The sequence below is a fragment of the Oncorhynchus tshawytscha genome, linkage group LG08, assembly GCF_018296145.1.
Source record: "Oncorhynchus tshawytscha isolate Ot180627B linkage group LG08, Otsh_v2.0, whole genome shotgun sequence".
NCBI classification, from domain to species: domain Eukaryota; kingdom Metazoa; phylum Chordata; class Actinopteri; order Salmoniformes; family Salmonidae; genus Oncorhynchus; species Oncorhynchus tshawytscha.
Window position 1 is genome coordinate 73,422,573 of NC_056436.1, and position 23,390 is coordinate 73,445,962.

Consider the following 23,390-nt stretch of genomic DNA (forward strand, 5'->3'; position numbering starts at 1 on the left):
TATGGGTGTAAGCGTAGTTGGACGTTTTTATAACCAGACTTCTACAGCTGCTACATTTCTGATGAATCATACAGTATGTGTTCTTGTGATAACCTTTTGGGGAGGTGATGTAACAAGTTTCAGTCAACCCACCACTCTCAAGTCCACTCAAATCTTGTTACAGTATTATTACACAGCACAGCACAGTACAGCACTACAAGTCACGGTCCCTATCCAGGTGTGGAATCCTGGACTAGGTAGCCTAAATATATTACAGAAAATTACAGGAAAATAGTCAATTCATGATTTAAAAAAAAATGTAATCTCTGGATGCCACATCATGCCTGGAAACATTTGTGGAAGAGCCAGGAAAAGTGTTTTCAATATAGCTAGAGTCTGCTTGATCCAGCTGCAGTTATTGTGTGTGATCTACTGAGGGGAAGTTCTCCACCAGAGGGCAATTAGAGAACATACACTGAAAACATTATGAACACCTTCTCTTTCCATGACATGGACTGACCAGGTGAATCCAGGTGAAAGCTATGATCCCTTATTGATGTCACTTGTTAAATCCACTTCAATCTGTGTAGATGAAGGGGAGGAGGCATGTTAAAGAAGGATTTTTAAGCATTGAGACAATTGAGACGTGGATTGTGTGTGTGTCATTCAGAGGGTGAATGGGTATGACAAAAGATTGAAGTGCCTTTCAACGGGTATGGAAGTAGTTGCCAGGCGCACCGGTTTGTGTCAAGAATTGCAACGAGTTTTTCAGGCTCAACAGTTTCCTTTGTGTATTAAGAATGGTCCACCACCCAAATGACATTCAACAACCTTGCCACAACTGGGAAGCATTGAAGTCAACGGGCCTACATCCGACACCTTGTAGGCTGTTTTGAGGGAAAGGGGGGTCCAATTCAATGTTAAGAAGATGTTCCTAATGTCTGGTATACTCAGTGTATAGTGGTGTGTGTGTGTGGTGTGTGTGTGTGTGTGTGTGTGTGTGTGTGTGTGTGTGTGTGTGTGTGTGTGTGTGTGTGTGTGTGTGTGTGTGTGTGTGTGTGTGTGTGTGTGTGTGTGTGTGTGTGTGTGTGCACTTCTGTATGTATCTGTGAACAACGGAGGAAATAAACAGAAGTATGCCAAAGGTTCATGCATATTTTATTCAAGAGTAAAAAAAGTGGTTTGTCCCATGGGGCATGCTTACAGTGTGTGTGATGAGACAGAGAGCCATGGCACAAACTATATGGCACAAGGTCTCGAGTAAGTTCACCTCGTAAAATAAAGCACAATGAGACCAAACAAAGATCCGAAAAATGCAAGAGCAACCAGCAGAGAGCTTAAGAATAATGTTAATTATAAATATAATAATAATAATAATATTAAATAACAAGAATATAATTTAAGAATTATGATTAGAGAGTAAACTTTCCCTTTAAAATTTGAAAGACAGCTTCTGTAACTCTGTCTGCTTTTACAGATGAGTTTACCATGCAATCATGCTTTGTCTGCCTGAATGGAAGTCTGTCTCTTTATAGTATGGTCATTCATTCACGCTATTGCAAGTTTAAAAGCAACTCCTGTACATCAACAGAGAAGAGAGGAGAGATAGAGTCATAATGCATTTCACCTCATAGAAGCTTCCAGTCTGTACAGCATCAAAATAAAACAATACATTAACTCATAATACAATCATGGAAAACATTTTTTTTTAAATAACAAAATCACCCCCCAAAAATTATAAAAATCATACATGTTTTGCAAAATAAATCTTCTCCCTATTTGAAGGAAGAAAAAGGGAACTTACCATACTGAAACACGGCACAAATCGAATTTCACATTATTATCAAATAACTTAACTGCATGCATTGATGCGTTTATAAATGCTTTACAAACAAATAACCTTCTGTTGACTTCTGTTAGTCACTGCTCACACTCAGCCAAAAACACTTCATTTAATTTTCAAGGTACAACACAACAGCATATACACTATAGGAGTTTCCTCCAGTGCAGCCAGCTCAGGTTATAGGCTACTGGACAGCACATTAAGAGGACACCGTAGAAATGGAACGCATGGAATGGACTTCACTCATTGCTGATCCTGCAAAACAGCCAATCTATCATAGTTATTTCTACATTTCAATCTCTGATACAGGTGTCCATTCTATGCTTTCTATTTCTATGATTGACTTGGCAGCAATAGAACATTAAACGTGTAGCTAGTCCCAGCAAGTGGAATAAGTAAAAGTGATAAAAAAGTTGCCCTTAGAAATGAAATATGATCAGTTTTAGCAAAGGAACATAAGAGTGGAATAGACAGACGTTGCCACTAAAACTGATCTAAGGTCAGTTTTATTTATCTGACTGACTTTAGAGGCAGCGTCTGTCTGGGGTGTAGTGAGTGTACTGTGAACTCTGTGTGAATTAACGGTGGGTCACACACTTTAGTCCTGACTAACTGACCAGTGGAGCATATTGGCTTATAAAATAAGATTGAGAGAGAACACTCAGGTAATAAGACTGCATTTTTAACCTTCTGACAACATAGTCTTTTCCTTGAAGTTAATAAATAATATGTTTCATTTGAATGTCCTGTTATTATCATATAGTACTGGTAGCAAAACATGTTCAATAGCACAACCTTGTTGCATATGAAAATGCCATTCAAATTTCACCCCCACAGACACACATACACTCACACAATCGCAAATGCAGACACAAGCACACACAAATAAACTCCCATGGACGTCACGACAACCATCCAGTCCATCTCTCGATCTATCTATCTATCTATCTTCTAAAATAAAGTGAATGAAGTAAACCACCAACCGGGCTGACCACAAAATTCCTGTTTTAAAATGAGAAGAGGAAACTGAAAATCCCAGACAGGAAGTCCCTCTCCCGCATGCCACCTCAGCCCTCGTTGACCTCTCAGCCCATGACTCCCCTCCCCAATCCCCCCCACTCTCCCTCTGCCCCCAACACAACAGAAAGGTAACATCTGTCACCCAGTCACCCCTACTACACAATGAGAACAGAACAGTAGCTCTTTGTTTTGCATTGGAGTGTTCCAGAACGTTCAGTAGAGTGTTCCAGAACGTCCAATAGAGTGTTCCAGAACGTTCAGTAGAGTGTTCCAGAACGTTCAGTAGAGTGTTCCAGAACGTTCAGTAGAGTGTTCCAGAACGTTCAGTAGTGTTCCAGAACGTCCAGTAGTGTTCCAGAACGTCTAGTAGAGTGTTCCAGAATGTTCAGTAGAGTGTTCCAGAACGTCCAGTAGAGTGTTCCAGAATGTCCAGAAGAGTGTTCCAGAACGTCCAGTAGAGTGTTCCGTAGTGTGTTGTGGTCAGGTCAGGGGCCTTCAGTAGTGTGTGTGACCAGGTCAGATCAGGTAATGATGGAACCTGCAGTACAGTTTGTCCAGTAGGACGCCTCAACCATCCATGGCAAAGTCTTGCCACACTGGTGGAGAGGTGGGCTGGGCAGCAACAGGACGGGGTAGGGGGGAGGAGGAGGATGGTGTGTGTGCCATCACTGTATAAGGGTAAATGTTGACTTGTGTAGCCTGTATGTTTTGTGTTTATGTGTATGTATAAGTATGTGTGTGTACTTTATGTTTAAATCAAGTGTATTTGTGAGTATGCGTAAGTCAAATGTGTGTATGTTGGTGTATGTACTTCATATCTATGTGTGTGTTTCAGAGTGTGTATGAAATAGTGTTTAAATGTGTTTGTGTGTGTGTGCATCATCCCTGTATATTGCTGTTGTTGTCGGTGCCGTTGGGCTCCCCCATGTTCATGCGGCCCATGGAGACACCCACACTGTTGACGGCGTCACGGCGGGGGGGCATGCGCTCATTGATCCGGTCCAGACCCTTGGCCTCCGCAAAGCTATTGATCTTATGTTGAGGAGAGAAGCCTCGGATTGCTGGGGAAACAGATCTCAACACAATTACACACAGATGTAACACACACACACACAATGTAGTTACAATGCAGTTGCTACACACTAAGGAGTTAGGGCTCTTTGGGAAAAGGGACTTTGTATTTATTAAGGAACCCCGTTAATCCTGCCAAGGCAGCAGCTACTCTTCCTGGGGTTTATTAAGGAACCCCATTAGTTCTGCCAAGGCAACAGCTACTCTTCCTGGTGTCCACACATATTAAAGCACTTACATTACATTTACAAGAAAAGATAAAACAGTACATAATATAACATTATTACACCACTACACATCTACAATACAAAACATATAATACCATCATATAACAATATCACAATGCATGTGTATGCATGCGTTGTACCTTTGTGTGTGTCTCTTCACAGTCCCTGTTGTTCCATTAGATTTATTTTTACCTGCTTTTTAAAATCCGATACTACTGCTTGCATCATTTACCTTATGTGGAATAGAGTTCCATGTGGTCATGGCTCTATGTAGTACTGTGTACCTCCCATAGTCTGTTCTGGACTTGGGGACCGTGTAGAGACCTCTAGTGGCATGTGTTGTGGGGTATACATGGGTTTCCTAGCTGTGTGCTAGTAGTTTAAAAAGACAGCTCGGTGCATTCAACATGTCAACACCTCTCATAAATAAAAGTAGTGATGAAGTCAATCTCTCTTCCAGTCATGAGAGATTGACATGCCTGTCATTAATGTTAGCTCTCCGTGTACTTTGAAGGGCCAGCTGGACTGCCCTGTTCTGAGCCAACTGCAAAGTCCCTGTTTGTGGGACCTGACCACACGACTGATCAGTAGTCAAGATGCAACAAAACTAGGGCCTGTAGGACAGTACTTGTTGATAGTGCTGTTAAGAAGGCAGAGCAGCACTTTATTATGGACAGACATTCATCTTAGCTACTGTTGTATCAATATGTTTTGACCATGACAGTTTACAATCCAGGGTTACTCCAAGCAGTTTAGTCACCTCAACTTGCTCAATTTCCACATGATTTATTACGAGTATTAGTTGAAGTTTAGGGTTTAGTGAATGATTTGTCCCAAATACAATGCTTTTAGTTTTGGAAATATTTAGGACTAACTGATTCCTTGCCACCCACTCTGAAACTAATTGCAGTACTTTGTTAAGTGTTGCAGTCATTTCAGTTGCTGTAGTAGCTGATGTGTATAGTGTTGAGTATTCCGCATACATAAACACACAGGCTTTACTCAAAGCCAGTGGCATGTCGTCAGTAAATATCGAAAAAAGTAAGGGGCCTGAACAGCTACACTGGGGAACTCCTGATTCTACCTGGATCATGTTTATTATTAAAGAACACCCTCTGTGTTCTGTTAGGGCCAGTATCCTGGAATCGCCTCTTCACTGTTGACATTGAGACTGTTTTTTTGCGGGTACTATTTAATGAAGCTGCCAGTTGAGGACTTGTGAGGCGTCTGGTTCTCAAACTAGACACTCTAATGTACTTGTCCTCTTAGTCAGTTGTGCACCGGGGCCTCCCATTCTTTCTTTCTGGTTAGAGACTGTTTGCAATGTTCTGTGAAGGGAGTAGTACACAGCGTTGTACCAGATCTTCAGTTTCTTGGCAATTTCTCACATAGAATAGCCTTCATTTTTCAGAACAAGAATAGACTGATGAGTTTCAGAAGAAAGTTCTTTGTTTCTGGACATTTTGAGCCTGTAATCGAACCCACAAATGCTGATGCTCCAGATACTCAACTAGTCTCAAAGAAGGACAGTTTTATTGCTTCTTTAATCAGCACAACCATTTTCAGCTGTGCTAACATAATTGCAAAGGGGTTTTCTAATGATCAATTAGCCTTTTAAAATGCTAAACTTGGATTAGCTAACACAACGTGCCATTGGAACACAGGAGTGATGGTTGCTGATAATGGGCCTCTGTACGCCTATGTAGATATTCAATGAAAAATCAGCTGTTTCCAGCTACAACAGTCATTTACAACATTAACAATGTCTACACTGTATTTCTGATCAATTTGAAGTTATTTTAATGATCAAAAAATGTGCTTTTCTTTCAAAACAATGTCATTTCTAAGTGACCCCAAATGTTTTGAACAGTAGTGTATATATATGCATACACATACATATATACATATACACACTTTTTAGTATATACCATCCTTTATTATTCCCCACAAACCCTATCACCGCTCCCCCAATTGGAGTAACTAATAAACAATAACCCTTAGGCTTCTACTTCCAGCTTATACATACTATACACATTTTAAAGACACAATCTATTTTACAATAGTTATATTTAGTTTGTTTTTAGTCCTGGCCTTCCTCTATTTCTGATGTCCATCCAGTTTGATTTATATTTACCATATATTTGTAACTGTGCTATTTCACAAAAGTTCTGAACCTATATACATTTTACAGACTCTATTTTACATTAGTTATCTTGTTGTTATTAGTCCCACCCTGCAGCTCCATTCAACCCCTCCCATCTATCTCTTAATATAAAAGTGGTATATATCTTTATTTATCACAATTTTCTTCAGCCAGTTTTTTTGGTCGTCAATGCAGGGCCGACAGACAAGTCCCTGACGTTTCCTTACTGAATAAAGGGAAAAAGGCCATTCTTGAACATGGGGTGAGACATTCTTACTAATTTACTGGAGAACCATTTCGGATTTAAGTATAACTTTTGTATGACTGATGCCTTACGTGAGAGGTCTAATGCTTTAATATTTAATCATTTCTGCCCTCCAAATTAATATTCATTATATAAATATGCCCTTTTAATTTTGTCTGGCTTGCCATTCCAAATAAAATGCTATCTTTTTTGCTCATATAATTTAAAAAACTAGTTGCTAGGTGTAGGCAAGGCCATAAGCAAATAGTTAAACTGGGATATGACTACAGAGTTAATCAGGGGATTTTTCCACAAATACACAGGTATTTTCCTTTCCATGCTAGCAAGATCTTATGCATTTTTGCTAACTTTCTATAAAAATGTATTGGAGTGAGATCATGTCTTCCTTTCAGGATATGAATACTGAGTGTGTCCATTTCCCCGTCAGACCATTTCATTGGTTAACTAGACGGTAATGTAAAAGTTAAACAATGTTGTGATTCATAATATAGCACACTTATCATAATTTGGTTTTAATCCAGAGAGGTTAGAAAAAGTATCTAGATCCTCTATGAGGCTGTGTGGGGATTCTAATTGTGGTTTTAAAAGGAAACATGAATCATCAGCGTACAATGACACCATTTTATAAGAGATTCTCCAAAATTGAAATATTCCAGGCATTTATATTTAAACTCCAGTTGTACTTTAACAAAAGCCTTTTCAAAGTCAGCTATGAAAACCAGGCCTGGTTTCCCAGATGTTTCATAGTGTTCTATTGTTTCCAGTACTCCTGTCTGATTAGGATTACAAATATCTGACAAAACCTTTTTAACACTAACACTAAGCACAGAATTCAATGTGCTTTAGCTAGAATTTTTGCATCAAAACACTGAAGTGTAAGAGGCCTCCAATTTTTTTCATGGACTGGATCTTTATATATACCACTTGGATCCTGTTTCAGTAATAATGAAATCAAACCTTCTTGTTGAGTGTTTAATAATATACCATTTATTTAGGAGTGGTTAAAACATGCTAATAACAGTCCTCTGAGTATATCAACAAATGTTTGGAATACCTCCACTGGTATGCCATCCAGCCCTGAAGATTTCCTGGACTTAAAGGCTTTAATTGCATCAAGAAGTTCCTCCTCTGTAATTTGGCCTCACATGAGTCTTTCTGTACAGCTGCTAATTTTACATCATTAATAGGAAACATATCCATACAATCCATACAGTTAGTGGAGATGGTGGAGATTGAAATGAAAATATATACTTGGAGTACTTTACTTTACTAGCGTATCATTGTTGATAGACAACAATAATACCTCTTCCACACTGACTTTACGGAACTCAAAAGTATAATTATTGTCTTTCATAATTTGGTCCGATATACAGGTGAAGTCGGAAGTTTACATACACTTAGGTTGGAGTCATTAAAACTTGTTTTTCAACCACTCCACACATTTCTTGTTAACAAACCATAGTTTTGGCAAGTCTGTTAGGACATCTACTTTGTGCATGACACAAGTAATTTCTCCAACAATTATTTACAGACAGATTATTTCACTTATAATTCACTGTATCATAATTCCAGTGGGTCAGACGTTTACATACACTAAGTTGACTGTGCCTTTAAACAACTTGGAAAATTCCAGAAAAGTATGTAATGGCTTTAAAAGCTTCTGATAGGCTAATTGACATCATTTGACTCAATTGAAGGTGTACCTGTGGATGTATTTCAAGGCCTACCTTCAAACTCAGTGCCTCTTTGCTTGACATCATGATAAAATCAAAATAAATCAGCCAAGATCTCAGAAAATAAATTGGAGACCTCCACAAGTTTGGTTCATCCTTGGGAGCAATTTCCAAAAGCCTGAAGGTACCACGTTCATCTGTACAAACAATAGTACGCAAGTATAAAGACCATGGGACCATGCAGCCGTCAAACCGCTCAGGAAGGAGAAGCGGGTTTTGTCTCCTAGAGATGAACGTACTTTGGTGCGAAAAGTGCAAAACAATCCCAGAACAACAGCAAAGGACCCTGTGAATATGTTGGAGGAAACAGGTACAAAAGAAATGTCCTCTGATCTGATAAACCAAAAATAGAACTGTTAGGCCATAATGACCATCGTTATGTTTGGAAGAAAAGGGGGATGCTTGCAAGCTGAAGAACACCATCCCAACCTTGAAGCAGCATCATGTTGTGGGGGTGCTTTGCTGCAGGAGGGACTGGTGCACTTCACAAAATAGATGGCATCATCAGGAGGAAATGTATGTGGATATATTGTAGCAACATCTCAGACATCAGTCAGGAAGTTAAAGCTTGGTCACAAATGGGTCTTCCAAATGGACAATGACCCCAAGCATACTTCCAAAGTTGTGGCAAAATGGCTTAAGGACAACAAAGTCATCACAAAGCCCTGACCTCAATCCTATAGAAAATTTGTGGGCAGAAATTAAAAAGCATGTGCGAGGCCTACAAACCTGACCCAGTTACACCAGTTCTGTCAGGAGGAATGGGCCAAAATTCACCCAACTTATTGTGGGAAGCTTGTGGAAGGCTACCCGAAACGTTTGACCCAAGTTAAACAATTTAAAGGCAATGCTACCAAATACTAACTGAGTGTATGCAACCTTCTGACCCACTGGGAATGTGATGAAAGAAATAAAAGCTGAAATAAATAATTCTCTCTACTATTATTCTGACATTTCACATTCTTAAAATAAAGTGGTGATCCTAACTGACCTAAGACAGGGAATTTCTACTAGGATTAAATGTCAGGAATTGTGAAAAACTGATTTTAAATGTATTTGGCTAAGGTGTATGTAAACTTCCGACTTCAACTATACTTGGATGTGTAGTATCAGCTTTTGTTGCTGACATGTCATACCTAAGTTTGAATGAATGAGCCATCTGATTCCATGAAAGATGGAGCAGAGTTAGCCTTTTTTCCCAAAATGTAATTCAAGGTGCTCCAAAGCGTTTTACTATCATTCTTTATATCATTGATTTTTGTTTCATAGTATAGTTTATTTTTATTTTTATTTAGTTCAGTAACATGAGTTCTAAATTTGCAGTACATTTGCCAATCAGTTGGGCTGCCAGACTTATTTGTCATACCTTTTGCCTCATCCCTCTCAACCAAACAATTTTTAAATTCCTCATCAATCCAAGGGGATTTAACAGTTTTTACAGTCACTTTCTTAGTGGGTGTGTGCTTATTAGTAACTGGAATAAGCAATTTCATAAATGTGTCAAATGTAGTGTCTGGTTGCTCCTCATTACACACCACAGACCAGCAAATATTATTTACATCATCAACATATGAATCACTACAAAACTTGTGGTATGACCTCTTATACACCATATTAGGCCCAGCCTTTGGAACTTTGGTTTTCCTAGATATGGCTACTGTATTGTGATCACTACATCCTATGGATCTGGATACGGCTTTAAAGCAAATATCTGCAGCATTAGTAAAGATGTGATCAACAGATGTTGATGATTTAATTCATGTGGTGTTTGTAACTACCCTGGTACGTTGACTGATAACCTGAACCAGTTTGCAGGCACTGGTTACACTATGGATTTTTTACTTGGGTGGGCAGCTTGATGATACCCAGTCAATATTTAAATCACCCAGAAAATATACTTCTCTGTTGATATCACATACATTATCAAGCATTTCACACATATTATCCAGATACTGACTGTCAACACTATAGCAGCTTCCCACAAGAATGGGCTTAATTTAGGTGAGGCAGATGAACCTGTAGCCATAATACTTCAACAGTATTTGACATGAGATCCTCTCTAAGCTTTACAGGAATGTCGTTCTGAATATAGAGCGCACCACCGCCCTCTTTGGCATTTCTGTCTTTTCGGTAGATGTTATAATCATGTATTGCTACCACTGTATCATCAAAGGTATTATCTAAGTGAGTTTCAGAGATTGTCAGAATATGAATGTCATCTGTTACTAGCAAATTATTGACTTCATGGAACTTGTTCCTCAGGCTGCATATGTTAATATGGGCTATTTTTAGATGGTGGTTCTATGTGGAACCATAATGACTCAAATAAACGTTTGAGCCCTTCAATGGTTCTTTGCATTTCTGAAAATGGGTTCTTTCCTCTTTTAGTGAAAATTAAAATGTAGGGGTGTCGGCTCATTCAAATATTTTGGGGCTTGGTTTGCTCACGGCTCCTTTTCAACTGTGAGTGAGCGTGTCCCTCCAGTCTATCAGTTGTGTTACATGTTAAATATGACTATGGTCAGTGATGGTTACATATGACTCATGTTCTTTATAGAGCCTCAGGAAAGTGTTCTTTATAACACTATAAAGGTTCCATTTAGAACCGTATGAGCATGTTTCTTTATAGAACCTTTCAAAAAGGGTTCTATACAGCACGAAAAAGGGATCTACTATCGTTAGGACCCAAAGAAACCCCTATTTGGCACTATATAAAATGTATATGGAATATATACAATATGTGTGTACCAGGCTTGGGGTCAACTTAATTTCAATTCCAGTCAATTCAGGAAGTATACTGAAATTCCAATTCTTTTCTATGCTTTTAAATTAGGAAAATTTGGAATTGGAATTTGGTTTAATTCTGAATTGATTGGAATTTAAATGGAATTGTCCACAACCCTGCTTGCTACATACACACACGATAAGCAGTTCCTACACACGATAACCAGTTACTAGGCTTGGGCGGTATGCCGTATATACCCTATAGGGCTCCCGAGTTGCGCAGCGGTCTAAGGCACTGCAGCTCAGTGCAAGAGGCATCACTACAGTCCCTGGTTTGATTCCAGGCTGTATCACATCGGGCTGTGATTGAGAGTCCCATAGGGCGGCACCCAATTGGCCCAGCATCGTCCGGGTTTGTCCGGGGTAGGCCGTCATTGTAAATGCGCATTTGCTCTTAACTGACTTGCCTAGTTAAATAAATAAATAAAATATATATATGGGGTATTTGGAAATAGTTAGGGGTTTGGTTTTCTGGTTTTCCTGCCCAGTCATGTGAAATTCATAGATTAGGGCCTAATGAAGGTATTTTGATTGACTGATTTCCTTCTATGAACTGTAACTCAGTAAAATAGTTGAAATTGTTCTCTGTTGCGTTTATGTTTTTGTTCAGTATACATATTTGTTCAACACATTCAGCAGAAAATAGCTTCATTTTCATCAGATGATAACAGAAGTACAATGCTATTTGTCTGGCAGCCACACAAGTAAATGAGTTTACAATGAAAAAGCAAGTTATTTTGGGCAAAAAAACGATGCATTGCCATCATATTTCTAATGTTTATCATAGACAGAATGTATCTAGCTACATTTCCTAAAGTTTTGCTTAAAGTCAATCTTGCATTATACTGGAAAAAATAGTCTACATGGAAAAGTACCAGAGAAAGAAAAGTAGCTACACATTAGTCAGAGCTCTGTCATCCGAGTGGAGAAGTACAACTGAAGCACAAAATGTGTCTGATGCCGAGCAGAAATGACAATAAGAAGCACTTTAGATCTGCGTCTTCAAGACGCAGCAAGATATTTCTTATGTGTTTAATATTTTTGTCTGGGTGAAAATCGCAGCATTCTGCATTAATGCGTCCCATTAACTTGCTAGTTATCTCAGTAAGTGGCTGAATTAATAAGGAGACGGGGCATCATATTGTGTTAGCTTTCTGCCGTGTTTGAGAAATCTGTACAACTGCCTGCTATCTTGATTTTATGGTGTTTTTTCTCCTCTCCGTTCTTGGCCTGTCTGCTATTGCCCCATCTTCTTGCCCCATCTTCTTCGAGCAGAGCAGGCAGGACTGTTGCCCTAGCGACTCCAGACTCCACACAGACACCGCGAGTGAAACATCTATGTTAACCTCTTTCAGTTTATATGACTTCTAATGTGTTGAAGGATCTCTTGAAGTTTATGCTTGTGTATGTGTGCAACCACACACCCTCTGGGCAGACCGCAAAACGTGTTTGCCCAATTCAGGAAACTGTTGATTTTCTTCAGAGAAACTGAACTGATTTCCTGTTGTTTTGAGATCTCACTAGAAGAGTAGAATAACTAGCTGTTGTTTTGAGATCTCACTAGAAGAGTAGAATAACTAGCTGTTGTTTTGAGATCTCACTAGAAGAGTAGAATAACTAGCTGTTGTTTTGAGATCTCACTAGAAGAGTAGAATAACTAGCTGTTGTTTTGAGATCTCACTAGAAGAGTAGAATAACTAGCTGTTGTTTTGAGATCTCACTAGAAGAGTAGAATAACTAGCTGTTGTTTTGAGATCTCACTAGAAGAGTAGAATAACTAGCTGTTGTTTTGAGATCTCACTAGAAGAGTAGAATAACTAGCTGTTGTTTTGAGATCTCACTAGAAGAGTAGAATAACTAGCTGTTGCTACAGAACGAGACGACCAATTTACAGTTAGTCTGCACCTTCTACCATAGTTTAGTCTCATTCACCACACATGAACACATACCAAGATGTTTTGTATGTGCTTGTGTAAGATAGTTTGACTATATAAGGCTTCTGTACTCATTGTGTCATCGAGCTCTCCTTACACTTCAGAGTGCATGACTGACCAGCTTCATTATTGCAATTCTTATTAATAAAGATTGATTGTTTGAAGAAATAACAAAGTCTCTCTCAATTGGTTAGAATTTCCACAACAGTTCACATGCTGCTTCTAACCTCAGACAAGCATGCGTCAAAACTTTGTTCATTTGCAAACTTTGTTCATTTGTCTCTCATTCACATTCGCTTGTAAATGTCCAAACTCACCAAAAATGTCATTCGGTAGCTCCAAGCTATATACACTGCAGACCCCTTTCCTTTTTTCACATGTTATGTTACAGCCTAATTCTAAAATGGATTCAATTGTTTTTTCCCCTCATCAAACTACACATAATACCCCATAATGACAAAGCAAAATCAAGTTTTTAGAAATGTTTAGAAATGTTTGCATATGTATTTAAAAGCTTAGCACACCTGTATCTGGGGAGTTTCTCCCATTCTTCTCTGAAGATCCTCTCAAGCTCTGTCAGGTTGGATGGGGAGCTTCGCTGCACAGCTATTTTCAGATCTCTCCAGAGATGTCCTGTTGGATGGTGAACCCTTGCCCCAGTCTGAGGTCCTAAGCTTTGGAGCTGGTTATCATCAAGGATCTCTCTGTACTTTGCTCTGTTCGTCTTTCCCTCGATCCTGATTAGTCTCCCAGTCCCTGCCGCTGAAAAACATCTCCACAGCATGATTCTGCCACCACCATGCTTCACCGTGGGGATGGTGCCAGGTTTCCTCTATATGTGATGCTTGGCATTCAGGCCAAAGAGTCCAATCATGGTTTCATCAGACCAGAGAATCTTGTTTCTCATGACCTGAGAGTCCTTTAGGTACCTTTTGCAAACTCCATGTGGGCTGTCATGTGCCTTTTTCTAAGGAGTGACTTCCGTCTGGCCACTCTACCGTAAATGCCTGATTGGTGGAGGGCTGCAGAGATTGTTGTCCTTCTGGAAGGTTCTCCCATCTCCACAGAGGAACTCTGGAGCTCTGTCAGAGTCACCAAGGCACTTCTCCCCTGATTGCTCAGTTTGGCCGTGCAGACAGCTCTAGGAAAAGTATTGGTGGTTCTAAACTTCTTCCATTTAAGAACGATGGGGGCCTCCTGAGGGGCGCAGCGTCACAGTGTTGCGGCGTCACTACAGCCTGGGGTTCGATCCCAGGCTGTCTCATTACTGGCCGTGACCCGGAGTCCCATAGGGCAGCGCACAATTGGCCTAGCGTCATCTGGGTTAGCTGAAGGTTTGGCCAGGGGGGCTTTGCTTGGCTCATCGCGCTCTAGTGACACCTTGTGGCGGGCCTGGCACCTGCAGGCTGACTTCGGTCATCAGTTGAACAGTATTTCCTCTGACACATTGGTGCAGCTGGCTTCCGGGTTAAGCGAGCGGATGTTAAGAAGTGCGGCTTGGCGGGTCATGTTTCGGAGGCATGACTCGACCTTCTCCTCTCCTGAGTTCGTTGAGGGAGTTGCAGCGATGAGACAAGATCACGAAATTGGAGAGAAAAAGGCGGTAAAAATTACAACAAAAATAAATAAATAAAATGTTTATTTAAATTACGTTGGAGATTTTTTGGTACCCTTCCCCAGATCTGTGCCTCGACACAATCCTGTCTCGGAGCTCTACGGACAATTCCTTCGACCTCATGGCTTGTTTTTTTCTCTGACATGCACTGTCAACTGTGGGACCTTATGTAGACAGGTGTGTGCCTTTCTAAATCATGTCAAAACAATTTAATTGACCACATGTGGACTCAAATCAAGTTGTAGAAACATCTCAAGGATGATCAATGGAAACAGGATGCACCTGAGCTCAATTTCGAGTCTCCTAGCAGAGGGTCTGAATACTTATGTAAATCAGGTATTTGAAAACATTTCGATAAAACTGTTTTTGCTTTGTCATTATGGGGTATTGTGTGTACATTGATGAGGATCCATTTTTTCAATCAATTTTAGAATAAGACTGTAACGTAACAAAATATGGAAAAGGTCAAGAGGTCTGAATACTTTCCGAATGCACTGTATGTATAAATCGATGAGCTGGATAGCCTGTCTTTGCAATTTATTCATTTACTTTTGTTTGCGCTCGTTTGCACATTTAGCTACTAGCCTCCATGGAAATTCGCTATTACATGTGCTAATTTTGTTAGCATTCTGGTAATAGACACCCAATGGGCATTTTTTGGCACCCCCTTGTGTACTAAGCCGGTAATACCGTATATCCTGGGACGAGAAAAGGATGGTATGAACATATGAACATCTGGATACCAACCAACTCTACTAGTTACTACATAAAAGCCTTATAAATACACACAACAGCTAGGCCAGTACAAACAGAAGATACTGAACACTTACAGTCATAATGTACACACTTACAATCCACTATCCTTCCAGACTTATAAGATTCAACAGTATCCTACTAGCGACTGACAGTCTACATAAAGACTGTAGTGTTCATGTGTTAACAATGTTTGTCATCACGGAACATCACGTTTCCAACGCAAAACTCCACAGGCTTCACACAGCACATGTTGTTGTACCGAAACAAAATAGCAGAGGTTGTGTAGGGATGATGTCATTGTGTAGGGACAGTGTTAGAGTTATCGTAGGGTCAGATTCCTCCCCCAGCTGGCTTGTGTGTGTGTGTGTGTTTTTCCGGAACGTGTCTTGAGGAATGTGAGTTTGAGGGTGTATATGTGTGAGGAGCGTGTAGAGTTGATTGTGTGTGTGTGTGTGTGTGTGTGTGTGTGTGTGTGTGTGTGTGTGTGTGTGTGTGTGTGTGTGTGTGTGTGTGTGTGTGTGTGTGTGAAGTGTGAGAAGTGTGTAGAGGGGAGTGTGTGTGCGGAGAAGGAATAAGAGCAGTCAGGCTTCACCATGAGCAGTGCTGTTAGAAGAGCTCAATGCATTGTGGATAAGTGTATGGCGTAGATGGGTCGCCATGCCTTATCCCCCTCTTTCTCTACCTTTTTCATTCTCTCACACACTCACTCGCTTAATCTCATTGTTGATGCATGAGTGGAATTTACCTTCTGCGTCCTCAACAGGATCAATGGCTTCAATGGCCTCAATGGTAGCTGAGTATGGAGAGAAAGAGAAAGAGAAAGAGGGAGTGAGAGCGAGAGAAAGATAGAGAGTGAAGGAGAAAGAGAGGAGGAGGGTGAGGGTTATTCATGCAAAACCCTTATAGCGGCACTGCAGCCCTCAGTACAGAGGGCGTTTGGTGTTAGCATGTTCGGTAGCTAGCGTTAGCTCACACACATACACACATACACCAGGCTATTACTCCTCAGCAGTAGTGAGGTGAGGGTGAAACTGACTGACTGACATGGTGAGTAACAGATGACGGACATGACGGAGAGAGAGAGAGAGAGAGAGAGAGAGAGATAGTGACAGAGGATGAACATGGGATAGAGAGAGAGAGAGAGAGAGAGAGAGAGAGAGAGATAGTGACAGAGGATGAACATGGGATAGAGAGAGAGATAGTGACAGAGGATGAACATGGAATAGAGAGAGAGAGAGATAGTGACAGAGGATGAACATGGGACATAGAGAGAGAGAGAGAGATAGTGACAGAGGACGAACATGGGATAGAGAGCACGTGAGAGAGAGAGAGAAAGAAAGAAAGAGGGTGACAGAGGAAAGGAAATGAAGGGGTGGACAGACAGACAGACAGACAGACAGACAGACAGACAGACAGACAGACAGACAGACAGACAGACAGACAGACAGACAGACAGACAGACAGACAGACAGACAGACAGACAGACAGACAGACAGACAGACAGACAGACAGACAGACAGACAGACAGACAGACAGATAGATAGATAGATAGATAGATAGATAGATAGATAGATAGATAGATAGATAGATAGATAGATAGATAGATAGATACATGTAGTAGTGTGTGTATGCAAATGTGTGTGAGAAAGTGGGAATGTGTGTGTGTGTGCATGCGTCATGAGAGTGTATGTAAATATGTGTGTATATGTGTGTGGGCGTGTTTGCCAGTATGTGTGTGTATATGTGTGTATATGTGTGTGGGCGTGTTTGCCAGTGTCTGTGTGTGTGTGTATATGTGTGTGAGCTTGTTTGCCAGTGTGTGTGTGTATATGTGTGTGGGCGTGTTTGCCAGTGTGTGTGTGTGTGTGTGTGTGTGTGTATATGTGTGTGGGCGTGTTTGCCAGTGTGTGTGTGTGTGTGTGTGTGTGTGTGTCTGTGTATATGTGTGTGTATTTGTGTGTGTATATGTGTGTGGGCATGTTTGCCAGTGCGTGTGTGTATATGTGTGTGAGCGTGTTTGCCAGTGTGTGTGTGTGTGTGTGTGTGTGTGTGTGTGTGTGTGTGTGTGTATATATCTGTATGGGCGTGTTTGCCAGTGTGTGTGTGTGTGTGTGTATGTGTGTGTGTGTGTGTATATGTGTGTGGGCGTGTTTGCCAGTGTGTGTGTGTGTGTGTATATGTGTGTGGGCGTGTTTGCCAGTGTGTGTGTGTACTCACCGCTCTGCAGAGTCTGCTTGCCTCCTGACAGAACTCCGCTGGGCAGCATGCCAGTGGGTGTCAGTCCCTTTAGGGTCAATACATTCTCACTCTCCTCCCTAAAACACACACACATAGAGGATTAAACACACACACACACACATGCACGCACACACACACACACACACACACACACACACACACATTGAAGCTCACTCACCGTAAAACTTGGAACATTTTGGCCATCTTCCCGATGGCACGGATCTTGTTCCTGATCACCTCTTTCCTAGCCGCCGCTGCATTGGCTGGAAGGAACCAATCACAGAGGAGTAAAACACAGGACACCAATCACAAGGAAGTGAAAAGGAAGGTTATATTGCCATAACAATAGAGTGAACTGGAACCTACCAATCAACACGTATAAGATCTCCTAAACCTGTGTTAAACTCAGATCTGCATTGTGTCTCACCACCCCTCTTTTTACCCTACTGCTACTCTCTGTTCATCATATATGCATAGTCACTTTAACCACATCTACATGTACATGCAGTGAGGGAAAAAATACTTTGATCCCCTGCTGATTTTGTACGTTTGCCCACTGACAAAGAAATGATCAGTAAGAGACAGAATAACAACAACAAAATCCAGAAAAATACATGTTATAAATGTTATAAATTGATTTGCATTTAAATGAGGGAAATAAGTATTTGACCCCTCTGCAAAACATGACTTAGTACTTGGTGGCAAAACCCTTGTTGGCAATCACAGAGGTCAGACGTTTCTTGTAGTTCGCCACCAGGTTTGCACACATCTCAGGAGAGATTTTGTCCCACTCCTCTTTGCAGATCTTCTCCAAGTCATTAAGGTTTCGAGGCTGACGTTTGGCAACTTGGACCTTCAGATTTTCTATGGGATTAAGGTCTGGAGACTGGCTAGGCCACTCCAGGACCTTAATGTGCTTCTTCTTGAGCCACTCCTTTGTTGCCTTAGCCGTGTGTTTTGGGTCATTGTCATGCTGGAATACCAATCCACGACCCATTTTCAATGCCCTGGCTGAGGGAAGGAGGTTCTCACCCAAGATTTGACGGTACATGGCCCCGTCCAACGTCCCCTTGATGCGGTGAAGTTGTCCTGTCCCCTTAGCAGAAAAACACCGCCAAAGCATGTTTCCACCTCCATGTTTGATGGTGGGGATGGTGTTCTTGGGGTCATGGGCAGCATTCCTCCTCCTCCAAACACGGCGAGTTGGGTTGATGCCAAAGAGCTCCATTTTGGTCTCATTTGACCACAACACTTTCACCCAGTTTTCCTCTGAATCATTCAGATGTTCATTGGCAAACTTCAGACGGGCATGTATATGTGCTTTCTTGAGCAGGGGGACGTTGTGGGCGCTGCAGGATTTCAGTCCTTCACGGCGTAGTGTGTTACCAATTGTTTTCTTGGTGACTATGGTCCCAGCTGCCTTGAGACCATTGACAAGATCCTCCCGTGTAGTTCTGGGCTGATTCCTCACCATTCTCATGATCATTGCAACTCCACGAGCTGAGATCTTGCATGGAGCCCCAGGCAGAGGGAGATTGACCGTTCTTTTGTGTTTCTACCATTTGCGAATAATCGCACCAACTGTTGTTACCTTCTCACCAAGCTGATTGGCGATGGTCTTGTATCCCATTACAGCCTTGTGTAGGTCTACAATCTTGTCCCTGACATCCTTGGAGAGCTCTTTGGTCTTGGCCATGGTGGAGAGTTTGGAATCTGAATGATTGATTGCTTCTGTGGACAGGTGTCTTTTATACAGGTAACAAACTGAGATTAGGAGCACTCCCTTTAAGAGTGTGCTCCTAATCTCAGCTCGTTACCTCTATAAAAGACACCTGGGAGCCAGAAATCTTTCTGATTGAGAGGGGGTCAAATACTTATTTCCCTCATTAAAATGCAAATCAATTTATAACATTTTTGACATGCGTTTTTCTGGATGTTTTTGTTGTTATTCTGTCTCTCACTGTTCAAATAAACTTACCATTAAAACTATAGACTGATCATTTCTTTGTCAGTGGGCAAACGTACAAAATCAGCAGGGGATCAAATACTTTTCTCCCTCACTGTATTACCTCAATAAGCCCGACTAACCGGTGTCTGTATATAACCTTGCTACTGTTATTTTCAAATGTATTTTTCCTGTTGTTTTATTTCTTTACCTACACACACACACACACACACACACACACACACACACACACACACACACACACACACACACACACACACACACACACACACACACACACACACACACACACACACACCTTTTTTTCGCACTATTGGTTAGAGCCTGTAAATAAGCATTTCACTGTAAGGTCTACACCTGTTGTATTCGGCACACGTGACAAATAAGCTTTGATTTGATTTGACCTTATTTTTGGCGTTTATCCTAAAATCTTATTCTTTCCCCATTGGGGTATGGCTGAACGGACCAGAGGTGACTCATTGGGGTATGGCTGAACGGACCAGAGGTGACTCATTGGGGTATGGCTGAACGGACCAGAGGTGACTCATTGGGGTATGGCTGAACGGACCAGAGGTGACTCATTGGGGTATGGCTGAACGGACCAGAGGTGACTCATTGGGGTATGGCTGAACGGACCAGAGGTGACTCATTGGGGTATGGCTGAACGGACCAGAGGTAACTCATTGGGGTATGGGCTGAACGGACCAGAGGTGACTCATTGGGGTATGGCTGAACGGACCAGAGGTGACTCATTGGGGTATGGCTGAACGGACCAGAGGTGACTCATTGGGGTATGGCTGAACGGACCAGAGGTAACTCATTGGTTTTTAGGACTACTGCGTGGCTGCTGCCAACACACTGACTCAACTCCAGCCACTTTAATAATGGGAATTGATGGGAAATGATGTCAAATATATCACTAGCCACTTTAAACAATGCTACCTAATATAATGTTTACATACCCTACATTATTCATCTCATATGTATATGCATATACTGTACTCTATATAATCTACTGCATCCTTATATAATACATGTATCACTAGCCACTTTAACTATGCCACTTTGTTTACATACTCATCTCATATGTATATACTGTACTCGATACCATCTACTGTATCTTGCCTAAGCTGCTCTGTACCATCACTCATTCATATATCTTTATGTACATATTCTTTATTCCCTTACACTGTGTATAAGGCAGTAGTTTTTTTGGGAATTGTTAGTTAGATTACTTGCATTGTCGGAACTAGAAGCACAAGCATTTCGCTACACTCGCATTAACATCTGCTAACCATGTGTATGTGACCAATAAAATGTGATTTGATTTGATTTGATTTGACTACAAGCTCTATAAAGGTATGATTACCATCATAGACCTCTTCCTCTCCATCATTCTCCATGAGCTCATCATCTGAACAGATACTGAGAACATTCACCAGCATCTCTGTCACTGTGGAAAGATAGAGACAGAGAGACAGAGAGAGAAATCTGTAATGTCTTTATTCTTTTGGAACTTCGGTTAATGTAATGTTTATTGTTCTTTTTTATTGTTTATTTCACTTTTGTTTATTATCTACTTCACTTGCTTTGGCCATGTTAACATATGTTTCCCATGCAGATAAAGCCCATGAATTGAATTGAGAGAGAGAGAGAGAGAGAGAGAGAGAGAGAGAGAGAGAGAGAGAGAGAGAGAGGGAGGGAGAGAGAGAGAGAGAGAGAGAGAGAGGGAGAAAGGGAGAGAGAGGGAGAGAGAGAGAGAGAGAGAGAGAGAGAGAGAGGAGAGAGAGAGAGAGAGAGAGAGAGGGAGAGAGAGAGGGAGAGAGAGAGAGAGAGAGAGAGAGAGGGAGGGAGAGAGAGAGAGAGAGAGAGAGAGAGAGAGAGAGAGAGAGAGAGAGAGAGAGAGAGAGAGAGAGAGAGAGAGAGGGAGAGAGAGAGAGAGAGGGAGAGAGAGAGAGAGAGAGAGAGAGAGAGAGGGCACAGTCAATATGAGACATAGAGAGAGGCTACTGCCAAATGTATGACCATATTAGAGACACATATTTCCCTCAGATTACACAGACCCAAAAAGAATTAGAAAATAAACCCAATATTGATAAACTCCCATATCTATTGGGTGAAATACTACAGTGTACCATCACATCTGTCACGCCCTGACCTTAGAGCTTTTTAAGTCTCTATTTTGGTTTGGTCAGGGTGTGATTTGGGTGGGCATTCTATGTTCCTTTCTCTATGTTTTTGTATTTCTTTGTTTTGGCCAGGTATGGTTTTCAATCAGGGACAGCTGTCTATCGTTGTCTCTGATTGGGAACCATACTTAGGTAGCTTTTTCCCTCAGGGTTTTTGCGGGTAGTTTTTTCTGTTTTGTGTTTCTGCACCTGACAGGACTGTTTCGGTTTTCATTAATTCTCTTTGTTATTTTTGTTATTTAGTGTTCAGTTGAAATAAAAGTATAAACACGTACCGCGCTGCGCGTTGGTCCGATGATTCCTCATCTTCCGACGTTGAATATCGTTACAGAACTACCCTCCACAAACGGACCAAGCAGAGCGGTAACGAGGAGCAGAGGGTTCAGGACTCCTGGACTTGAGAGGAGATATTGGACGGACAGGGACCCTGGAGACAGGCTGGGGAATATTGCTGCCCAAAGGAAAAACTAGAGGCAGCCAAAGCTGAGGCGGCGATATGAGGCAAGGTAGCGCAGCAGGCACGAGAGGCAGCCCCCCAAAAATGAGTGGTGGGGGCACACAGGGAGATTGGTGGAGTCAGGCGATAGACTTGAGCCAACTCCCCGTGCTTACCGGAAGCAGCGTAGTACTGGTCAGACACCGTGTTATGGGGTGAAGCGTATGGTGTCTCCAGTGCGCGCTTATAGCCCGGAGCGCTATATGCCAGCCCCCCACAAGTGCCATGCGAGAGTAGGCATCCAGCCAGGACAGATTGTGCCAGGCGTTTGGTCTCCGGTGCGCCGTTTCGTCCCAGGGTATCCTGCGCCGGCTCTGCGTACTGTGTCTCCGGGGCGCTGGGAGGGTTCAGTTCGCCCTAAGCCTGCGCTCCGCCTGTGCCGGGCGAAAGTGGGCATTGAGCCTAATGGAGAGGTGTGAGTGTTATGCACCAGATCTCCAGTGCTCCCCCACAGCCCGGTTCGGCCTGCACTCTGGAGGGGCCGGGCTAAAGTGGGAATTCAGCCTGGAGGAGTGGTGCCAAGGCTGCGCACCAGAGCTCCCCCACAGCCTGGTTCATCCGGTGCCTCCTCCACGCACCAGGCCTCCTGTAGGTCTTCCCAGCCGGATGGGCCCTGTGGCAGACCCACATACTAGGCTGTCTCTGCGTCTCCTCCCTCCAGCGACGCCCTCCAGTCCAGAGCCCCCAGTGTCGCCCTCTAGTCAGGAGCTTCCAGCGGCACCCTCCAGTCCGGGGCTCTCTACGAGGGGGCCCAGTCCGGCGCTCTCTACGAGGGGGCCCAGTCCGGGGCCCGCTACCAGGGTCCCCAGTCTGGGGTCGGCGGCGAGGGTCCCTGGTACTGCCACCGTGGAGAAATGCCCACCCAGACCCGCCCCTATAGGTTCAGGTTTTGCGGCCGGAGTCTGCACCTTTGGGGGGGAAGGTACTGTCACGGTACTGTCACGCGCTGACCTTAGAGCTTTTTATGTCTCTATTTTGGTTTGATCATGGTGTGACTAGGGTGGGCATTCTATGTTCCTTTTTCTATGTTTTTGTATTTATTTGTTTTGGCCGGGTATGGTTCTCAATCAGGGACAGCTGTCTGTCGTTGTCTCTCATTGGGAACCATACTTAGGTAGCTTTTTCCCACAG

General features: G+C 42.2%; 1 protein-coding gene across 5 annotated transcripts in view; it reads right to left on the reverse strand.

Moving 5' to 3' along the window:
• Window positions 1-1,118: 1,118 nt before the first annotated feature.
• The window catches only part of LOC112257024 (serine/threonine-protein phosphatase 2B catalytic subunit alpha isoform-like), a 66,098-nt gene continuing 43,826 nt past the window's right edge, over window positions 1,119-23,390 (reverse strand). For 3 of the 5 annotated variants that reach the window (XM_042325929.1, XM_042325932.1, XM_042325930.1), the window contains 5 exons: window positions 20,944-21,027; window positions 17,787-17,871; window positions 17,588-17,685; window positions 16,116-16,163; window positions 1,119-3,903 (listed from right to left, as the gene is read on the reverse strand). In XM_042325929.1, coding sequence (XP_042181863.1) covers window positions 3,722-3,903; window positions 16,116-16,163; window positions 17,588-17,685; window positions 17,787-17,871; window positions 20,944-21,027 — 497 coding nt within the window. In that variant the 3' untranslated portion in view covers window positions 1,119-3,721. The remainder of the gene's footprint in view (window positions 3,904-16,115; window positions 16,164-17,587; window positions 17,686-17,786; window positions 17,872-20,943; window positions 21,028-23,390) is intronic. The other 2 variants (XM_042325931.1, XM_042325933.1) reach the window with 1 other exon arrangement.